The 20,782-nt window shown below is 32.7% G+C and overlaps 1 protein-coding gene across 1 annotated transcript; it reads left to right on the forward strand.

The window, feature by feature from the left end:
• LOC108201123 (CO(2)-response secreted protease) lies at positions 1-3,111 on the forward strand. Its single transcript, XM_017369427.2, has 8 exons — positions 1-441; positions 541-652; positions 793-1,285; positions 1,418-1,518; positions 1,614-1,859; positions 1,935-2,049; positions 2,134-2,344; positions 2,448-3,111. Exons 1-8 carry the CDS (start codon positions 45-47, stop codon positions 3,014-3,016), a joined length of 2,244 nt encoding a protein of 747 aa, XP_017224916.1. The 5' UTR covers positions 1-44; the 3' UTR covers positions 3,017-3,111.
• Positions 3,112-20,782: the final 17,671 nt, after the last annotated feature.

Genomic DNA, 20,782 nt, shown 5'->3' on the forward strand with positions numbered 1-20,782 from the left:
ATTTTTCCACAAGCAATTGCAAACTATTAAAAATTTCCTCCGCAATGAAGTTATTAATCTGCACACTACTGTTTCTCATCATCACCAATGTTACATCCCACGATGTTTATATTGTTTACATGGGCGGCAAGGGTACATCAAAATCTGGAAGTTTGAGAGAGGATCAAGCCCGGCTCATCAACTCGGTACAAAACAGAACGGCGCTGCTGCATGTATACAAGCATGGGTTCACCGGATTTGCTGTCCATGCTTCAGAAGAGGAAGCCAAACTTCTAGCTGCACAACCAGGAGTCCTGTCGGTCTTTCGTGACAAGACGGTTCCACTCCACACGACAAGGTCCTGGACCTTTCTTGAGCATCAGCATGATTCACTCTCCGCGACATCCCACTCCGGTTCCACTGCCAATGGATCTGATATAATCATTGGTGTAATTGATTCAGGTGCAAATCTACCAGCACACTGCAGACTGCAGTCATATATTTTTTTGTTTAGATTATCCAAAGAAATATGTTTTGAGTATTCTTTTGGGTGGTTTTCAGGTATTTGGCCAGAATCTAAGAGCTTTGCAGACGAAGGTATGGGTCCAGTTCCGGAACGATGGAGAGGAACCTGTGAAGAAACCAAGGATTTCCCTGCTTCTAGCTGCAATAGGTACGTGTATACTCAGCATATTGTTTAGTTTGGGGCTTCTCCACACTCTTAATCTCTATATGAATCACAATGTTGTAGATTATGTATTCCGTGTAATGTGCAGAGACGGATTAAAATTTTTATTTGTTGTATTCTGTCAGGAAAATAATTGGAGCAAGAAACTTTGACAAACTCAACCAGACATGCAGAGATTTTTTTGGACATGGCAGCCACACCGCGTCAACGGCAGCTGGAGCAGCTGTTTTTGGAGTTTCCTATTATGGCTTAGCTGCCGGAACAGCCATTGGTGGTTCACCAAATTCCAGAATAGCAGTTTACAGAGCATGCGGTCAACCTTTGGGTTGCTATGGATCAGCAATTCTAGCAGCAATGGATGCAGCAATCCATGATGGGGTCGATATAATGTCTCTATCGCTTGGAGAAGCGGATACTGATATTCGGATTGACCCAGTGGCCATAGGTGGATTTCATGCTATTGAACATGGAATTATGGTTGTTTGCTCTGCTGGGAATTTAGGGCCAACAAATTCAAGTGTAGTGAATTCTGCACCTTGGCTAACAACGGTTGGGGCTTCCAGCATTGACCGACAATTCGTTGCCAGTGTTGTGTTGGGTAATAATCAAGTTATCAAGGTAAGAACATTCTACTTTGTAAGAATTACAGTGCATCATTTTAATGCCCATATATAAGTATATGCATATCATATATTACATGATAATAATGTTTGATAAAATCTAATCATGTCTGGATATCATGTATGTTAGGGTTCAGCCATTCAGTTTTCTCATTTATGTGAATCTCCAATATATCCACTGATAGATGGTGTATTGGCCAAGATCAACGGATCTAAAGACAGTGCATCAAGGTAAATCAACTATACATAAATATTGTTAGGAAGACAAAGTACACACAAATGCATGCACTCGACTTTTTCTTACTAAACACTTGGAATGTCTCTAGGAATTGTGAATCAGGTTCTATAGATTTTAGCAAGATTAAAGGAAAAATACTTGTTTGTTTCGACCAAGACAAAGGAGGATCTTTTAAGGCACTTGAAATAATTGACAAGGGTGGAATCGGGGTTATATTCATTAGTGATGATATGAATATTGCACCTAGCAACGATTATCTTAATGTCACTCATCCAATTAGCGCGGTGGGCTTTGAGGATGGGTATGAGATTCTGTCATATATGCATGCATACAGGTAAAAACAGATCTCTTATTTACTTGAGTGGTAGTCATGTTATAGAAGTTTAAAAAATCGGACTTAATCTTATAGGAATCCGACGGCCACAATTCTGAAGTCGGAAACAATGTTAAGTTACAAACCAGCACCGATCATTGCTGATTTCTCATCCAGAGGCCCCCAAGCTTTAGCTCCTAATATTCTCAAGGCAAGCACACAAAATATATGTATCTTATACATATATAATCTTGGTTACATACATTTTTAACATGTTAATGTGTACCATTTACAGCCAGATATTACTGCACCAGGAGTGAACATTATTGCAGCATGGAGCAAAGTGGAGTCTGATAGTGCAATCCCCGGAAAAGAGTTGCCAGATTATATTTTTGCATCTGGTACTTCAATGTCTTGCCCGCATATCTCCGGAGTAGCTGCCTTAGTCAAGTCACAACATCCCACTTGGGATCATTCAGCCATCAGATCAGCGATTATGACTACAGGTTATGATTTTGTTTTTCTGATGTTCAGCAGATAAATTCACTTTAATTCTTAGAGTAAAAGCTACATGTCACAATATATCTAACAGTTTTACACTTGGTGCAGCGGTTCAAAAAAATAGTGTTGGAGCTCCGATCAGAAAACTGCCAGGATTGCAGAAAGCTACACCATATGATTTTGGAGCAGGGGAAGTTAACACAGCTCAAGTAACAAATCCAGGCCTAGTGTACGAGACGACTGCCATAGATTACTATAATTTTCTTTGCAACTATGGATATAATCTGTCAACAATCAGGCTTATTGCAAAAGATATTCCGAGGGGATTTTCTTGTCCAAAAGATGCAGATGCAGATTTGATCTCCAATATGAATTATCCATCAATAGCAGTCTCGAAATTTAAACATGGTACAAAGAGGATGGTTACGAGGACTGTTACAAATGTCGGTGATGAAGAGGATACAGTTTATACTGTAACAGTTGATCCTCCTGCTTCTAGATATCTGAAAGTTCAAGTGATGCCAAAGAAGTTGCACTTCACAAAAGAGAATAAAAAGCATAGTTTTAAGGTGATATTCTCAACAGACTACCCATATGAGAGTCCTGTGTTTGGTTGGATCACTTGGAGCAATGATCAGTACAGAGTACGTAGTCCGTTTGTATTAAACATCAACTAAGAAGTTATGAATATTAATATTTATCCTTTGATGTAATCTTCATTCTGCTTTGTTACACCAACTTGCTGACTATTAACCGATCCTTAATCTTGTTCTATGGCCAAATTTTTTGAAAGGAAGGGGATTATATTAAATAAGCGAAGTATCATACAAAATACTCTCCAACACTAAACGTGGAGGAGAAGAAAAATCATTGAAGCAATTAGCCTCACAAGGTACCCTAGCTACTTTGTTGGCTTGCTTTTTAACAAATCTGGACGATCCCTTAACATCAACCTACTATCCTGGAGCATGTGTCCTACTTCCAGAAAATTTGATGCACCCTTAGCAAGAGATTGTACCGTGAGCAGTGAATCACACTCAACCACCACATCATGAATCCCCAGTTCCATAACCCATCTAAGAGCCTCCAGGACCCCTCGAGCTTCTGCTTCAAATACTGAGACTCCTCCATCAAGACGCAAGTAATTTCTAGCTTTGCAAAAGCTTCCTTCATGGTTTCGAAGGACCATTCCAATCGAATAGCTGGAGCTCCCTGAGAATACGGAGGCATCCACATTAACTTTTAGCTTACCATTCTCCGGCTGTTTAGAAGACATATGTAACATTACACTCCCCGTAAATGAAAGAAAGAGAATGAATAAGGACACCAGAGGAAAATATTAGAGGTTTTTAGAGCTATATTTGTTGTATGGACGAGCACACAACCCGAATTATAGACGAAACCAAACAAAAATCTGTAAAAATTGATACAAACCAAAATGGTTAAAATCATTGAAACCGAGCTGTTTAAAATTGATCTGAACCGAGATTGAAAGTTGAAAAATTGTCCCGTTACAAGTGGTTTGGTTCCAATTTCGATGGCAAAGAACCGAAAAAACGGAACATATTATTTTATTTACCTTAAATGTTTTATTTTGATATAAGATTTTTTAAATATATCCTATAACTTGTTTAGATTTCTTTTTTTTTCGCTTTGTCACACCAACTTGATGACTACTAACCATCCTTAATCTTGTTCTGTGGCCAAATTTATTTAGGACATAGTAACAATGCGTTTTAGATCGACATATTACATTTTTGAAAAATTTTAATAATAAATTCTCAATGAATTATAATATTAAATAATTTTCCAAGGACTAACTCACCAATACAACGCACATAAGTTACATGTTTTTACAACAAATTTTGCAATGTTTGAACATCTAGGTCTTCAACATTTTTTATGGGCTCTCATAGAGTTTACATTGATCCTAAATGAAAGAAAGAGGGAACTAAGTACAATGAAAAAAGTATTAGATGAGCCGTAATTAATTGGTGGAGGGACGAGCATAAAAATCAAATTATATTCGAAATCAAACAGAAATCGATAAAATTCGGTAGAAAAACGGATTTGAACAGAAATAAAAAATTGAAAAATATAATGTGTTCAAACACACGAACTTTGATGACAAGTTAATATTCTAGTAAAAGTAATCATCTATTCACCGGTGCTTTCAAAATATGCAAAATAATAAATTACAATAAAAAAAAATCTCCGACACAATTAAAAAAAACCGTTGAAATTATCTTAACATCAATCTTGTCCCGTAAAATATACCTCATTCTTTGTCACCCGGTAAATATAGGCATGCCATGCCTTTATTTTTCCACTTTGACTTTTTTTCTCCTCTCCACAATAAAGTTGACACTCTCATCAATCCAAAATTCACCGAAAAGAGCCGAAACTGATACAAACAGAATTATTTAAAATTAATCGGAACCAAAATAAAAAATCAAAAAATCAATCTGATACGTTTTCGTCCCGATATGAATGGCAAATCGAATCGAGTTAACCGAACAGAGACATAAAAATATTAACATATTGCTCTCAAAAAAAATATTAACATATTAAAAATTTTAAATTAATAAATATATACAAGTAGGATTTTTATCCGTTTAACATGATTAATGATACAAATAACACATTCACGATACTTGAGTAACAGACCAACAACAATGTTGCAGGAGCACTTTTTTCGAGATATTTTTTACTAAACAATTTCCAAAAATTATTTTGAAATATTTTATTAAATAATTTTTCTACAACAAAATATTTTCATGATAAATTAAAATGTTAACAAAGAAGGTTCAATCGAAAGTTCTGGATTTAAAATTTTCATTTTTATCTAAGAATTTGAAATTGAAATTCTGCGATCCAAATCCTGGATTTCACTGAAATTCATATTTCTAAACAACATCTGAATTAGTTAAAATTAGGTTGTCAATGGTTACAAGACACTACAATTATAACATTAGCTTTGTCATTTTCTCAAAATCCATGCAAAGTATATTTGTAATTTCATAATCTTTTCTTAGTGTCGACAAAAAATCATTAGACTAGTAAAATTCGTCGGATCATTACAGTAAAATATACTTATAACCTATTAAAATCTTACAAAATATTCTATTGTGGTAAATTATAATAGGTTTCTAAAAAATCTTTGACATATTTATCGAAACAAAAATTATTTTCAATTTTTCTTAAACTTTAATTGATAATATACGATTGATTGAACTCACAGAAAGTCAGTAATAATACTCCTTATGCACATAAACCACTGACACTTTTGAGAAGGTGGGGTTTATTCGAATTCCCCGATTTGATGAAACCTGGTGTTTGCCAATTATATGAGAACTTGGAATTGATTAACTCCAGATTAGTAAAATTTTATATAACCTTTTGAAATTTGAAGTTATAAACAAATATAGTTATTTAAAATTCATAATCAATTTTAAGTTATCTCGAGAAACTTTTGCCCTCCCAAAAAATTTATATCCAGACATATTTTCTTGAGAAATTTTTTCCCCAAAAAATAATATCGAGATATTTTTTCTCGAAAAATTTATATCAAGACAAATTTTTTTCAAGAGAGTTATCTCAACACATTTTTTCTCAAGCAATATTTTTCCGTCAATTTTTTCAAAATATGCTATTATGGTAAATTATAACAAGTATCCAATTTTTTTTTAACATATTTACGGTAAGGAAAATACTACACACAACAAAAGTTATTTTTGTATTTTTTCTTAAAATTTAGTTGAAAATATATGATTGGTTGCGCTCAAATTAATAATATTCGGACCGCTTACGTAGTTACAAAACCAAATTACTATCACTTATTACTTGTCTGTCACTTCATTTGGGAAATAAATTGATACAAAATTTGAAATTACTACCTATAAAATCTCCAAAATCACTCAACGAGTTAAAACATTTCAAAACTTATCTGGAGACATTTTTGCTTAAGTAAGATTTTTCTCCAAATTTTTTTGACGGATATTTTTTTGAGATATATATCCAATAATTTTTCTACAAAAAAATGTTTTCACGATAAATTATTATATTCACAAAAAAAGATTAAAATTTTCATTTTTACCAAAGTAAAAATGTTGCATAGTAATTCTACAATTCAAATCCTGAATTTCAAATGAAATCTATGTCTCCAACAACATCTCGATTTAAATTTAATTGTCAATGATTATATGGAACCTAGTATTTAATTTTATACATCATTAACTTTGTCATTTTTCAAAACCCATTCAAAATATATTTGTAATCTTCAAATCTTTTTCTACTAATGATAAAAACAATCACTGAAATAGTAAAATCCGCCGGATCATTATAGCAAAATATACTTATAATCTATTAAAATCTTACGGAATCTGCTACTATGGTAAACTATAATAACTATACTTATAATCCATGGAACCTACTATTTAATTTAATATATAGCATTAACTTTTTTAAAACCCATGCAAAGTATATTTGTGATCTTCAAAATCTTTTTCTAATGATGACAAAAAATCACAAAAATAGTAAAACCCGCCGTATCTTTATAGCAAAATATACCTATAATCTATTAAAATCTTATAAAATATGCTATAATGGTAAATTGTAATAAGTATCCAAAAAATCCTATTAGGATCTCTTCTATGTAGATAAATTATTCAATTAAGATGAGTCATGCCAAGTCTTGTGAGAAATACAAGAAAGACAAAAGATATGATTACTTTTACTTTAATAGTGAGATCATAAAAGATTTTTATGAGTAATTATTACTTATAAAATATCCAAAAATATCACTCAACCAGTCAACAAATTTCAAAACTTTGTAATTTTTCAAAACCCATTCAAAATATATTTGTAATCTTCAAATCTTTTTCTAATAATGATAAAAAAAAAATCACTGAAATAGTAAAATCCGCCGGATCATTATAGCAAAATATACTTATAATCTATTAAAATCTTACAGAATCTGCTACTATAGTAAACTATAATAACTATACTTATAATCCATGGAACCTACTATTTAATTTTATATATAGCATTAACTTTTTTAAAACCCATGCAAAGTATATTTGTGATCTTCAAAATCTTTTTCTAATGATGACAAAAAATCACAGAAATAGTAAACCCCGCCGGATCTTTATAGGTAAATATACCTATAATCTATTAAAATCTTATAAAATATGCTATAATGGTAAATTGTAATAAATATCCAAAAAATCCACTCACACTAACAATATTAGTATCCTTCTATGTACATAAATTATTCAATTAAGATGAGTCATGCCAAGTCTTGTGAGAAACATAAGAAAGACAAAAGATATGATTACTTTTACTTTAATGGTGGGATCATAAAAGATTTTTATGAATAATTATCACTAATAAAATATCCAAAAATATCACTCAACCAGTCAACAAATTTCAAAACTTCTCTACCATCACCAATTAAAATGGCTCTAAAATCATATATTATTATGATCACCCTTCTCGTTCTTTTTTATTCTGTCCAATCAGATATACCTGTAGGAAACTTTAACGACCCGATGATTCAGAGGTTAGCAAAATTTCTTGTCACTACATACAATAATCGACTCCATGAGAAAACGTCTTACAATCATCTTGATTTTATAAAAATTATAAAGGGAGAATATGCTACAGGAGGCCGTGATGATGAAATATACTATCTCTTCACCATTGAAGCCAAAAAGATTGGTGATGGTAGCTTGGGAAATTATGTAGGTCGAGTAATATATGATCCGTGGTTTAATACAACAACTTACGTATACTTTAGCCATGTATAGAAGATCAACTTGTTTGTGCATTTTATGCAACATTATATATTATGCGAATAATTTTATTTATTTTTGATTTTGATTTTATTTGGAATTGAAATATCTACTTTTTATACCAATATGGTGAAGCACTTTATATTGTCTTAAATCCTTACATTATATGAGATGTAGCGTTATCCAAGATCATAAATATTTCCAATTTTATGGCTAAGTGGGGTAAGAATTTTTTCAACAAATTCAGAGAGAAAGTGAAGAAACAAAAGGCAGTAATTGCTGATCTTGTAAACTGCACGGATGATGACAGTATTAAACGATATTTAGAGGAGAAGGAGAAGCTCAATGAACTCTTATATCATGAAGAATCTTATTGGAAACAACGTGCTAAGATATTCTGGCTGGAGGAGGGTGATGCTAACACTAAATTTTTTCATGCGTCTGCAACAAGTAGGAAAAAATCTAATCATATTTCGAGTTTGCAAACAGAAGATGGGGCTACTATTATCGATCATGAGGGCATGTGTCTAGTGGTGAAAGAATATTATGAAAGTATATTTGCAGGTTCCGCAGAGGTGGAGATAGAGGATATGGTGAGTGCTAATATGGTTTCTACTGAGCAGAATAACAAGTTGGTCGAGGAAATGACTTTCGAGGAGTTCACAGCAGCAGTCAAGCAAATGCACCCCGACAAAGCGTCAGGGCCAGATGGTTTGAACCCTGCATTCTTTCAGCACTTTTGGCCAATGCTTGGAAGAGAGGTATTTGAGTGCTGTAAAGAGTGGTTGCTTAAGTGTACTTTCCCAGCAGATTTCAATAATACAAACCTGGTTCTAATTCCGAAGAAAGTGGGTGCTAACTGTATGAAGGATTTTCGCCCTATAGCACTTTGTAACGTGTTATATAAAATCTTGGCGAAAGTTCTAGGCAACCGTCTTAAGATTATTCTTCCTGATTTAATCTCAGAAACCCAATCAGCTTTTGTTCCGGGACGTAGTATCACTGATAATGTTCTCATTGCTTTTGAGGTAATTCACCATATGAAAAGGAAACATGGAGGAGGGGAAGGAGGAGTTGCTTTGAAATTGGATATTAGTAAGGCGTATGATAGGGTGGACTGGAACTTTTTGAAACACCGAATGAGAAGTATGGGGTTCTGTAACAGGTGGATTAATTGGATTATGATGTGTGCAAGTACAGTTTCATACGAGGTTTGTGTTAATGGCTCATCTGTAGGACCTATCACTCCAAAGCGAGGTTTGCGTCAAGGGGATCCACTCTCCCCGTACTTATTCTTACTCTGGGTTGAGGGTCTGTCAAATTCTTTAGACAATGCTGCGGCGTTGGGAACTATTCACGGCTGTCAGATTAGTCCCACAGCTCCAACTATTACTCATCTTTTGTTTGCAGACGATAGTTTCTTGTTCTTCAGAGCAAATACGGATGAAACTATAGTGATAAAGGCACTGCTAAACACTTATGAAAAGATCTCCGGACAATCTGTTAACTTTCAGAAATCAGGGGTATTTTTTAGTTCGAATGTGCGGATGGATAAACAAACTGAGTTATCTGGGATTCTGGGAGTTACTTCAGCTCTCGATGATAGTAAGTAATTGGGGCTACCATCACTTGTGGGACGGTCCAAGAAGAAGGTGTTTGGGTTTATAAAGGATAAGGTCTGGCAGCGTATTCAGGGATGGCAGTCTAAACCAATTTCTCGAGCAGGAAAGCTAGTTTTGATTAAAAATGTTGCGCAATCTATACCCTTTATTGCATGTCATGTTTCTTAATTCCTAGAACATTATGTCAGGAAATTGAAAGAATGTTAAACAATTTTTGGTGGAATTCGGGAAATGGAGGAAATAAAGGAATTAGGTGGCTCTCCTGGGATTCTTTGAGCTCTCCTAAATGCAAAGGAGGACTAAGCTTCCGAAATATGCATGGTTTTAACATCTCTCTCCTGGGTAAGCACTGCTGGAAGTTCATAAATCAACCTCAGGCCTTAGTTTCTCGAGTATTTATAGCCCGTTACTTCAGCGATTCTCACCTATTGAAAGCTTCGAAAGGTACTGCAGGGTCTAGCTTTATCTGGACAGGGTTGTTTGCTGCGAAGGAGGCGTTATTCAAAGGGTTTAGATGGGTATTAGGTGATGGCAAAGCAATAGTGGCAGTAGAAGATCCCTGGCTTCGTCGTAAGAGAGATTTCAAAGTGGAGAATTGTCACATGTATGAAGGACGCAATGAAAAGGTCTCTGGCCTTTTCCTACCCGGCACGAAGCAATGGGATGTTAATTTAGTTAAGGCTAACTTCCATGACGAGGATGCTCAAGCTATTTTAGCTGTCCCTATTCCCCAACAGGAGGTTGGCGATCGAGTGGCCTGGTCTTCTTTCTCTTAAGGGACACTACGATGTCAAGTCAGGGTATAAAATGTGGCACAATCAAGAGATGAACAATGTTACAGTGACACAGAGTGAAGGCTGGAACAAGATTTGGCGTCTGCTAATCCCTCATAAAATGAAAGTCTTTGTGTGGAGATTTTGTCGCAATAATATATCCCCGTAAGAAAAAGGCTAATATCAAAAGGAGTATCACTACCCATCACTTGCCCAATGTGTAGTTCTATATGGTATCTGGTTTTGGCATAAAATGTGCATGTTGTTTATTTTATTAATATTTTATTAAATATTTATGAAAATATAATCTATGTGAGCTATCAAAACAGAAAGTACATCACTGTAAAACAGGAGTATAGACACATGCACTACGTTACAGTAAAATCATTTTAAGAGAATATTTACTTTAAACTTTAAGACAAAAGAAGAAAACCTATTTTCATAAAAATTTGAAAGTGAAAATATTTTCTTAAATAATTAAAAATAATATATTTTGAAAAAAAATCTAATTATTAATATATTACTTTTGAAATTTTAAATCTTATCCAATATCATTTGTGTATATTATTTTATATTTGATTCTCTGTTCTAAAATTCGGTGATTAATCACGATTAATCACCGATTAATCCTTGTTCCGTAGCTCGCCGAACTGATTAAATCGCTGATTAATCACTGATCAATCCGATTAATCCCCGATCAATTCAATTAATCACCGATTAATCCTTGTTCCGTAACCTCATCGATTAAGTCCGATTCCCGCTTTTTACAACACTGTTTGATTATGATAATTACCCATTTTATATTTGTTTATAAAATATAAGATATAAATCTAACAAGAAACGTTATTTATAAATATAAGATAAGGTAAGGGAATTTACTTTAGAGAAGCCTCCTAACCTAGCAGCAATAATGTTTCAGATCTAACTGTGCTTCTGGCGCTTTTTAAGGGCGGGATGTGTAAACAAAAATTACACGTAAAGCGGTTTTTTAACGCTGGACGTACAGCGCTAAAAACGCGCTGGACATATTTTAAATCCTAACTGTCCATCTTTACATCAGCGATAAAAAAATGTGTAGGTTGTTTAATTGGTCCCCAACAATCATATGATCGGGACCTGGACCCATTAAACAATAGAGTTGGCGCATAAATATACATATATGATCTATCAATCAATCAATCTATGTACAATTTTCTATAATTGAACAATCTTAATGATATAATTGAATAAATTTTATTCAAATTAATTATTTTTATTAAAAAAATTATATTTATTATAATATATTAAAAAATATATAAATAATAATTAATGATATTAAATGTGAATAAATATAATTTTAATAATATATAAATATATCATAAATATATGTAATTTTATAATATATATATATATATATATATAATTGACATAATACATTATATACATTATATACATAAATATATAAGATCGGGTTCAATTATACTGGGTCAACTTAAACCCGACCTGAGTTTTTCAGGTGAAAATGATCTCAAACTCAAAATATAAAACTCCCAATCTTAGTTTCGAGTCAGTTTCAAAATTTTGCCACCTCTAAGTTATTTAACACTTAACAGTACTGTGAACCATTGGAAATAGATAGGGAAAATTAATTTTAAAGTCCCTGAACTATAGGCATTTTTTTTTCTAGGTTCCTGAACTATAAATGTCAATTCACAAGTAATTCAACTTTTGATTTTTTCCTATCTGGGTCCTTCCGTTAAATTTGGCTTGACCCCGTTAGTTCTTCTTAAGTTCATGAGAATCAAAGATAACTTTGAAGGTGATTCCGGTATCCAAATTTGAAGCTTGAGTAATCAAATTGCTCGTTTTTCAATCCTCTATCCATCTATACTATCAAAATTTAGTTTGGTAATTTTTGAATTTTGAGTTGAATATTAGTTTTCATTTTAATAGCTTTTTTTTCGAATTATAATGATGTAGATTGATAGATCGTGTGATTATGAGCATGTTCATATAATTTTCGTGATTTTTAGTGTTCAAATTAGCCTCGTCGGAAAATTCGAGCTCACCGGATTTGAGCTTTTCTGACCAAATTCGCCGGAAAAACTAACGGCGTCAAATCAGATCTAACGGAAAGACCCAGGTAGGAAAAAATCAAGAGTTGAATTACTTATGAATTGACATTTATAGTTTAGGGACCTAGAAAAAAAAGTGCCTATAGTTCAGAGACTTTAGAATTAATTTTCCCGAAATAGATATGGAAGGAAGTCCGAATTTTTTGAAAAATGTTAGATATTTGAAATTGTTCTCAATTTTTTCCTCAAATTCTAGTTTCCAATATTAATTGCTTCTACTCACATTAAAAATGATCGAACACCCCGTGTGCACATGAACCATCCAATTAAAATCATCAATCTATTTGTCATGTCATTTGAGAAGAAAATCCGAATAATTTGAGGATAGGTAGCATTGCTCAAAAAACATACATGATCGTAATTAACTTTTTATGATTAGTATTAAAAGAAATCTTAATTTTTGGGGATGAATTATATTAGAAGGCATTTGAAAACATATATTTTATTTTAAATGATGAATTCAAATAACTGAATCTAAGTTATCATTTCAAATTATCAGTTTTATACTAATATTTGAATGTTATGTTTTGAAATCGGTTTCAAATGAAATCAAAATCCACAATTTAAATATATTATTTATTGAAATTCAGAATTTTAAATGAAATCCAAATTTTCAAACAGATCATTAATAAAATCTAGGGGCTTTTTCATATATACCCATATTAAAAAAAAATTGCAAAAATACTGTTATTTTTTTAAACAAATTGCAAATATACTATCTTCCAAAAAAAATTGCAAAAATACGGTGGTTGCATCTACAACCATATCCGCAACTCCTAGCAACCTTATATGCAACCACAAATGCAATTTTTAAAAAATCTGCTAAAAATTATATTTAATTGCAAAATAGGTTGCAAGTAGTTGCAAATAGAGTGCCCCTGCGGGGCCATACTAATATAACAAAACAACTCCAAAATCAACTCAAAACAAACATTATCCCTAATTTAACATACTTGTATAACCTCCTCCTTATGTTTGAAATGCCCATAGACCAAGGTCAGGGCCAAGCAAAACAAATTAACCCTCCATACTTAGTCTCCTCCGGTTTATACTCCTATTTCTTTTTTCCGTCAGGGGTTAAAAGTCGATGGTGATTTTGCCGCTAGGAGAAGAAGTCGCCTTTATGGTGCGTTGTTCGATTGATGACAGGATTATAGTTGGGTGTTGAAAAAAAGCGAAGAAGAGAGCGGCAATGATTGATGGATTGTGACGTGAGAAAATAGAGGTGAGAATGATAGGAGGTGGAGGAAAGAATAGAGAGGTGAAGCAGCGATTGATGATGGTGTATGTACTGAGAAGAGAAGATAGATGGAGATGGAGATAACGACCGATCGTGTTCGTATTTGTGCAAATATTTTGTGCAAATGTATTAATATAACGTATTTGTGCAATAATTTGAGGCATCCGGTAATTTTGCAAATTTTATGGTCACATGTGGGCATTTTTGTGAAATTCCCTAAAATCTATGACCAAATTAAATTTGTAAACTATATTATTAAATGAAATATCATATTTGACCTTTATCATATGATTTTCCTTAGGAGTGCGGAATTAACATGGTACTTAATTTGAATAATCAATTCTTCTATATCAATTACGGTTCTTTTACCTGAGTAAATTAATTATAATTGAATGACATTAACACTCCTTCCAAACCAGAAAACCTCTTATCTCATAATTTTGATTTCAATCATAACAGTGTCGCAGGTTCCCTTCCGAGCCTGTAAACCTTCCTCGTCAACTCGCCGACCTTGTTCCGATTCTTGCCCAGGCAGTTGCTGGCTGCTCTAATCACAACAGTGTCGGAGGTGGTACTCTTTTGTGTTTCCAAGAAAACCCATTAATTATATATTCGGGTTGTTTAACCTCTGCCCTCAGGCACACAGGTTAAGGGTGTATTTAATACATGTCAGTAGTTGTTGACAGCTCAATAACGCTTACTGCTTTCACTCTTTTTCCCTGTTTTTTTAATTTTTCTTTTCTTTCTCACTTTTCAACACTTTCATGTTTATTTTTCTATTTTTTATTTTTTTAACCACGACATTTAATTTAGTTATTTTTATAAAAAAACATGTTGAATAAAAGATTTATTTTAATATAATAATATATACCTAATCTTTGTATTTTTTATAACTAGAAAAGTAACAAGTATGTGTATAAAAAATATAAATTGATTTCATCCCACAAATAATAACGAGGCCCCTCTGTATGCACACTAATTTTCTAACTAAAAATTGAATTAAAAAATATAAATGATTAGAATTATATCATTTATATTTTTAATATTATTAAAAAAATAAAAAATAAAATTATTATTAAATATCAAATTGACTGATTTTAGTTAGATGACTAATTTTAATTAGAAAATTAGTGTGGATGCAGGGGGACCTCGTTATTATTTGTGGGATGAAATCATAATTTATAATTCTTATACACATACATGTTATTCTTCTAGTTTGTAAAAAAATGGAAGAATGGGGTATATATTATTATATTAAAATAAATCTTTTATTCAACATGCTTTTTTATAAATATAAATAAAATTAAATGTGGTGGTTAAAAAAATAAAAAATAGATAAATAAACATGAAAGTGTTGAAAGATGAGAAAGAAGAGAAAAATTAAAAAAATGGGAAAAAAGGTGACAAGCGCGCAGTAAGCGAGGTTAAACTCTTGTGTTTATAAATTATAACCATTAAAACCAGACTATTGGGCCTAAATCACTCCCGCGTTTTGTCATGTACATGTATTCTTATTGTATGATGAGTAAGCTGTGGCCTATTGATATTATTAAAATAGTTTATCCATAATTCAAATCAAAATCATAACCATATTTATTAATATATGATTTGAAAATGGTTTTGATTCATTTATCTAAACCAAATTCATTTTATAAGAAACAAAACCAAACCAATCCACATTTTGCCACCTCTATCCGGAATCTTAACAAGAAGTTTTTGCAAATGTGACAAGTGCCTTTTACTTAAACTTTACCTCCCAATTACATGCGGTGGTTACTAATACCGAATATGTACAATTGTCAACAAGTTATTCTATGCGACAAATTAATAATAACTATATTAACATAATTTATTTACTCTCACGCAACAAATTGTATGAAATAAGCGATTTTGCAAGTGTTGAAACCAAATCAGATGTATTCACACACAAGTGTATTGAAACACAAAGTGTAAAGCAAAAACTAATGCTACTTTTGATAATTAAATGGATTAGAAAGGAAAGTTTCACTACTAGAAAAATGGGCATTTCCGACCAAAATTTCCGACCGACCAAAGTGGTCGGAAAAAAAGCGGACATTTCCGACCGACTTACCGACCAAACGTGATCGGTCGTAAAAAATGGCGTCATTTACGACCGCCATTACCGACCGCACCAAATCGGTCGGTTATAATGGGCGTGGGTCCCGCTCAACACCGTTCCTTCAGCTGACATGGACGCCACGTCAGTAAAACCGACCGCAACATTTCCGACCGCCTATCGTCATTTCCGACCACCTTGGCTGGTTTAAAACAATTGGCCAGCTTTTAACTTGTTGTCGACTTGTCATTGGCTGAGTGGGAACGAGGTGGAGCCCAGATTATTTCCGACCGATTTTGACGGTCGGAAATGGCCTGCTTCGTTTCCGACCGAATTAAAACCCGGGCGGTCGGTTTTGACTTCTTTAAAAAATAATAAATTCTATTCGACTAAGTAAACTATTTAAAAAAAACTAAAAACATTGTACATCCGGAAAACCGACCACATTCAATATATTCCCGACCAAACTCATAATATAAACACAGAAAACCGACCACATGCAACACATTTCCGACCAAACTCATAATTTTAACACAGAAAACCGACCAAATTTAACTCATTTCCGACCACAAACTCAAGTGCAGAAAACCAACCATTTCGTTCTGTCATTTCCGACCGATTTACTACTCTAGCGGTCGGTTTTGACTTGTGAGAAAAACAAAAAAAAAATTATCCGGCTAAGTAAACTTTAAAAAAATAAAAAAATTGAAACCAGATTTTAGTCAGTTAATAAATTAACAAAAAAATATTCATCACTTAATATTTGATTTTTAAAATTTTTTATTTCCATATCAAAATATAAATACTAAACTAACTAATTTCAAATTAATTATTCAAATAGCAGAAAAATGTAGAATCTTTGTGATATGGTCTAATTTAAGGTACTAATCATGATAGCAAAAGAAGAAAAATATAAAAAAAATTATAAAGACACTATTCTGTTATGAATCATGCATTGCAGTGAATGTCGGCGTTCAGGGTTTGGATTTTATCAGAAGTTATCCTAGGGTGTATACTTTCGAAATATCAATTTGTTTTTTAGGCGATCCAACCGTACGGATCGTAAATTAAGTAGTCATAGTAGTTGTATACCAAAAATCAAATCAATAGGATTTTATCCGCTGAGATATTATAACGAAAATATTATGTTATACTTAAATATAGACGTAGGGTTATTTTTTTACAAAAAAATAAATTTGTTTTTTAGGCGATCCAACCGTACGGATCGTAAATTAAGTACTCATCGTAGTTATACACCAAAAATCAAGTCAATAGGGTTTAATCTGTTGAGATATTATAGCGAAAATGTTATGTTATTCTTAAATATGGATGTAGGGTTATTTTTTTTACAAAAAAAATAAATTTGTTTTTAGGCGATCCAACCGTACGGATCGTAAATTAAGTACTAATCGTAGTTATATACCAAAATTCAAGTCAATAGAATTTTATTTTTTGACATATTATAGCGAAAATATTAGGTTTTAGTACTTATTTATTGACAGAGGGTTATTTTTTTAAAAAAATAAATAACTTATTTAAATAATCCAACCATACGGATATGAATATAATTACTCAACTTATATTGGTCCTTAAAATCAATAGATTTGAACATTAGTTGAAGGAATATTATAATGAAAAATTGATTTTCTAGGTATTTAATTTTGTAAAATAGATGTAGGTTTATATTTAAGTTCCATTATTTTTATAACAATGTTGTAGCTGGTCAGGTGGTTGAACACTCTACGCACAAGGCCGAGGTCGCGGGTTCGATTCAGGGAGATGTGTTTTTTTTCACTCCGTTTACACTTACTTTCCCGGGCTCAATTTTGGCAAAAGTTAAAACACGCGCTCTCCAATTTTGGCAAAAGTTAAAACACGCGCTCTCTCAAAACGCAGCGTTTCACTCCTTGCACGACGTCGTTTCCTCAATTTTCAGCATTATCTCAATCATTACGTTCATCTCTCCCAACTCTCTCTCAACACTCTCTCGAATCTCTCTCTGTAAGTGCTTCTCTCCCTCTCTCGATTCTCCGTCTCTCTATCTCCGTCTCTCTATCTCTCTCTCTCTCTCTCTTTACCCCCCTCTCTCTCCCTCCCTCCCCCCTCTTTCTCTCTCTCTCTGTACTATGCTCATTTTGGGGTTTCGTATCTCTCTGTATATCATCAGTTAGGGTTTTGATTTTTTATGGCTCAAATTTGTTCAAAGTTGCTTTAATCTGGTTTATATATGTTTATATGTCCTTTATTCCGGCTCTATTTTAGTTGTCTTAGTTGTTTGATCTGTTTTATGAGATTTTGTGTAAATTAGTTTGTGTTTGTGTTTTTGTTTGTGTAAAGTATAGTAGTAAATTAGCTTGTGTTTGTGTTTGTAAAATGCCTATGCATGGATTTTCTGGGTGTATCAGTTAGGGTTTTGATTTTCGTATTCTCAGTAGTTTGGATTTTCTGTCTTTGTGTTTGGTTATTAAGTCTGGTTTATTGTGCAAGCACCCCTGCATAAGCACCCCTGCATAAGTCTGGTGTTATTAAGTTTGTGATCCGGTTAAATGATCAAGAATGGTTGCGAGTTGTCTAGTGCGTACATATTGAGTCCTTTGCATACATTTTATTGCTAAAGTCACCAATGTCATTTTGAGTCCTCTGCATAATGCTAATTCAAATTATAGTGACCACTGAACAAAGGTTGCAAATAGGAAGGTACTGATCAGATTTTAAACATTAACCATTTGGTATACATCTCATTCTGTTCTTTGTGGTGAAACATAAACTCATTAATTTAGGAAACCTTTTCTTTTCCTAGTGTAAAGATATAATCCAACAGCTAAGCTACAGGTTGCTAACTCCATCGGACTTTTGGTAGTATTGTTCTCTTATTAAGCACTTTTGGTACTTCTATTATACAGGAGGTTATTGTTTTGCTTTGGGAAGAATGAACATAAAATCTAGCTGCATATGTTCTCACGTTCGGTGGCTGAATTAGAACAGACAATTGTATACATGCCATTCTTTTATATAAAGCATCCTTATATACATGAAGAATAAGAAATATATGAATAATGTTATTAATCAAATCTTAAATTTTATTTAGATTCTTTTATTGCAACTTGAATTAGCAACTTGAATTGGTGAGAAAGAGAATGATTTCTTTCTTTATTATTATTTATATATATACTACTTTTCTAGGTGTTAACTCAGGTTACAAGGTCTGAGATTATTCGTATATCGTAAATGAAATTTTGTATCAAATTAGATACATTTTCCTGGTCTTAGAGACACAGAGTTAGCATAACCTTGGACTTGTTTTTTTATGTAATTGGCTGGTTTTAGTTTGGAGCATTTTATATAACATGCTTGGATGGTACTGTGTCCTCCAGCTTACGATACTTTCAAGAGTTTCCTCCTTTTAATGAGACAAATGGCTATGTGAATTAAAAGAAAACTTAGTATGAAGTTCTACAAAGAACATAAGACAACTTAACAATGAGAACTGGTCCTAGGTTTGTATTGACATTCTGTTTTGATGTCTGTCACTAATTTAGAAATGCAAATCCTCTACTATTAGTGCTTAACCTCTCTGTCTCAGATCAAGTTCTTCATACCTCCCAAGGAAAGCTCTCTCCAAGAATTGGGGAGATAAGACAACTTGTTTAGAGCAAAGTAGTTTATTATAGGTAATTTCGGCTGCGTTATCAATGGAATTAACTACATAAACTAACTACTAGACAAACGGAAAACAAAATTCCAGTTTTGAATAATGTTTTTCATAAGTACATAAATAGTTATAAAATTTCTAATGCCATAAATGTTCTCTGTTAAGCTTGCGGTGAGAGAAGTAGCCAAGATTATTATGTAGGTAACAGATGAATACGTGTATCTAATAGTGAGGCAACATTCATTTTCAAACTTTCTTGATACTTGGCATTTTATCTTTGTCTTGGAATTCACATCATATACTGAACTTTCTTTTTAGTTTCATACCAGCAAGATCACAGGGAAACCGATAACTTTTCTGGAAAAACGGTGATTATTTTGGAGATAAAAGTTAACTACTGAACTTGATGATCTTTGATCAATATATATCTGTTTCTTGTGAGGCCGTTACTCTGATGTTCTTGAAAAGTCTCAATTAGTGGTTTTCATAGTTATATTTTGCTTTTGTTTGATGGTCTAAAACAATTCCTGTAAATTAAGCATGTATAATAGAAGGACCTACAATAAATCATCCAATAGACTCTGTTGTTTCTGAAATCGTTTGTTGTCATGCAAGCCACTTCGAACAAAAAATAAATGAGATCAGCATTGTCTAATAAATTACTACCTGCTGGTGTTAGGCATCTAGCTAGCCAATGAAACTGGCTGTCTTTAATTTGATTAATATGTATTTTCTGCATTCACATAATGGTACTACTGTTGATTCTGAAATCATTTAATTAAATCACAAGTGAAATTAGTGAATTTTTCTTAACTCTTAGGACAGTAGGGATAATTATGTTATTACTTATTACACTTGATTGTTGTCTTGTGAAAATCTGTGATACTAATGAAACTAACATATATGTCATTGGCTAAGTTGACTAACTATATATATCATTGTTCATGTATAGGCTATGGCGCCAAAAAAAGACAAAGGCAAAAAGAAAATGGCTATTTCTCAAGGTAGCACGACTCGTGGTTATTACTTTTTTGTGTGTTTATATATATATATATGCAGTGTATGTATATGTTTCATGTTTATATAAGTATTATAGTACTAAATTTTCTAATTTAGTGTGCATATAGATCGATATATATGGTGATGGCATATAAATTTTTAATTATTGCAGGC

Source organism: Daucus carota, chromosome 9, assembly GCF_001625215.2.
Source record: "Daucus carota subsp. sativus chromosome 9, DH1 v3.0, whole genome shotgun sequence".
Lineage (NCBI taxonomy): Eukaryota > Viridiplantae > Streptophyta > Magnoliopsida > Apiales > Apiaceae > Daucus > Daucus carota.

Coding starts and splice junctions, on each gene's coding strand:
- LOC108201123 (XM_017369427.2), top strand. CDS start 45: ATGAAGTTATTAATCTGCACACTACTGTTTCTCATCATCACCAATGTT. Junction 442..540: donor CATTGGTGTAATTGATTCAG/GTGCAAATCTAC, acceptor GGTGGTTTTCAG/GTATTTGGCCAGAATCTAAG. Junction 2,050..2,133: donor TAGCTCCTAATATTCTCAAG/GCAAGCACACAA, acceptor TACCATTTACAG/CCAGATATTACTGCACCAGG.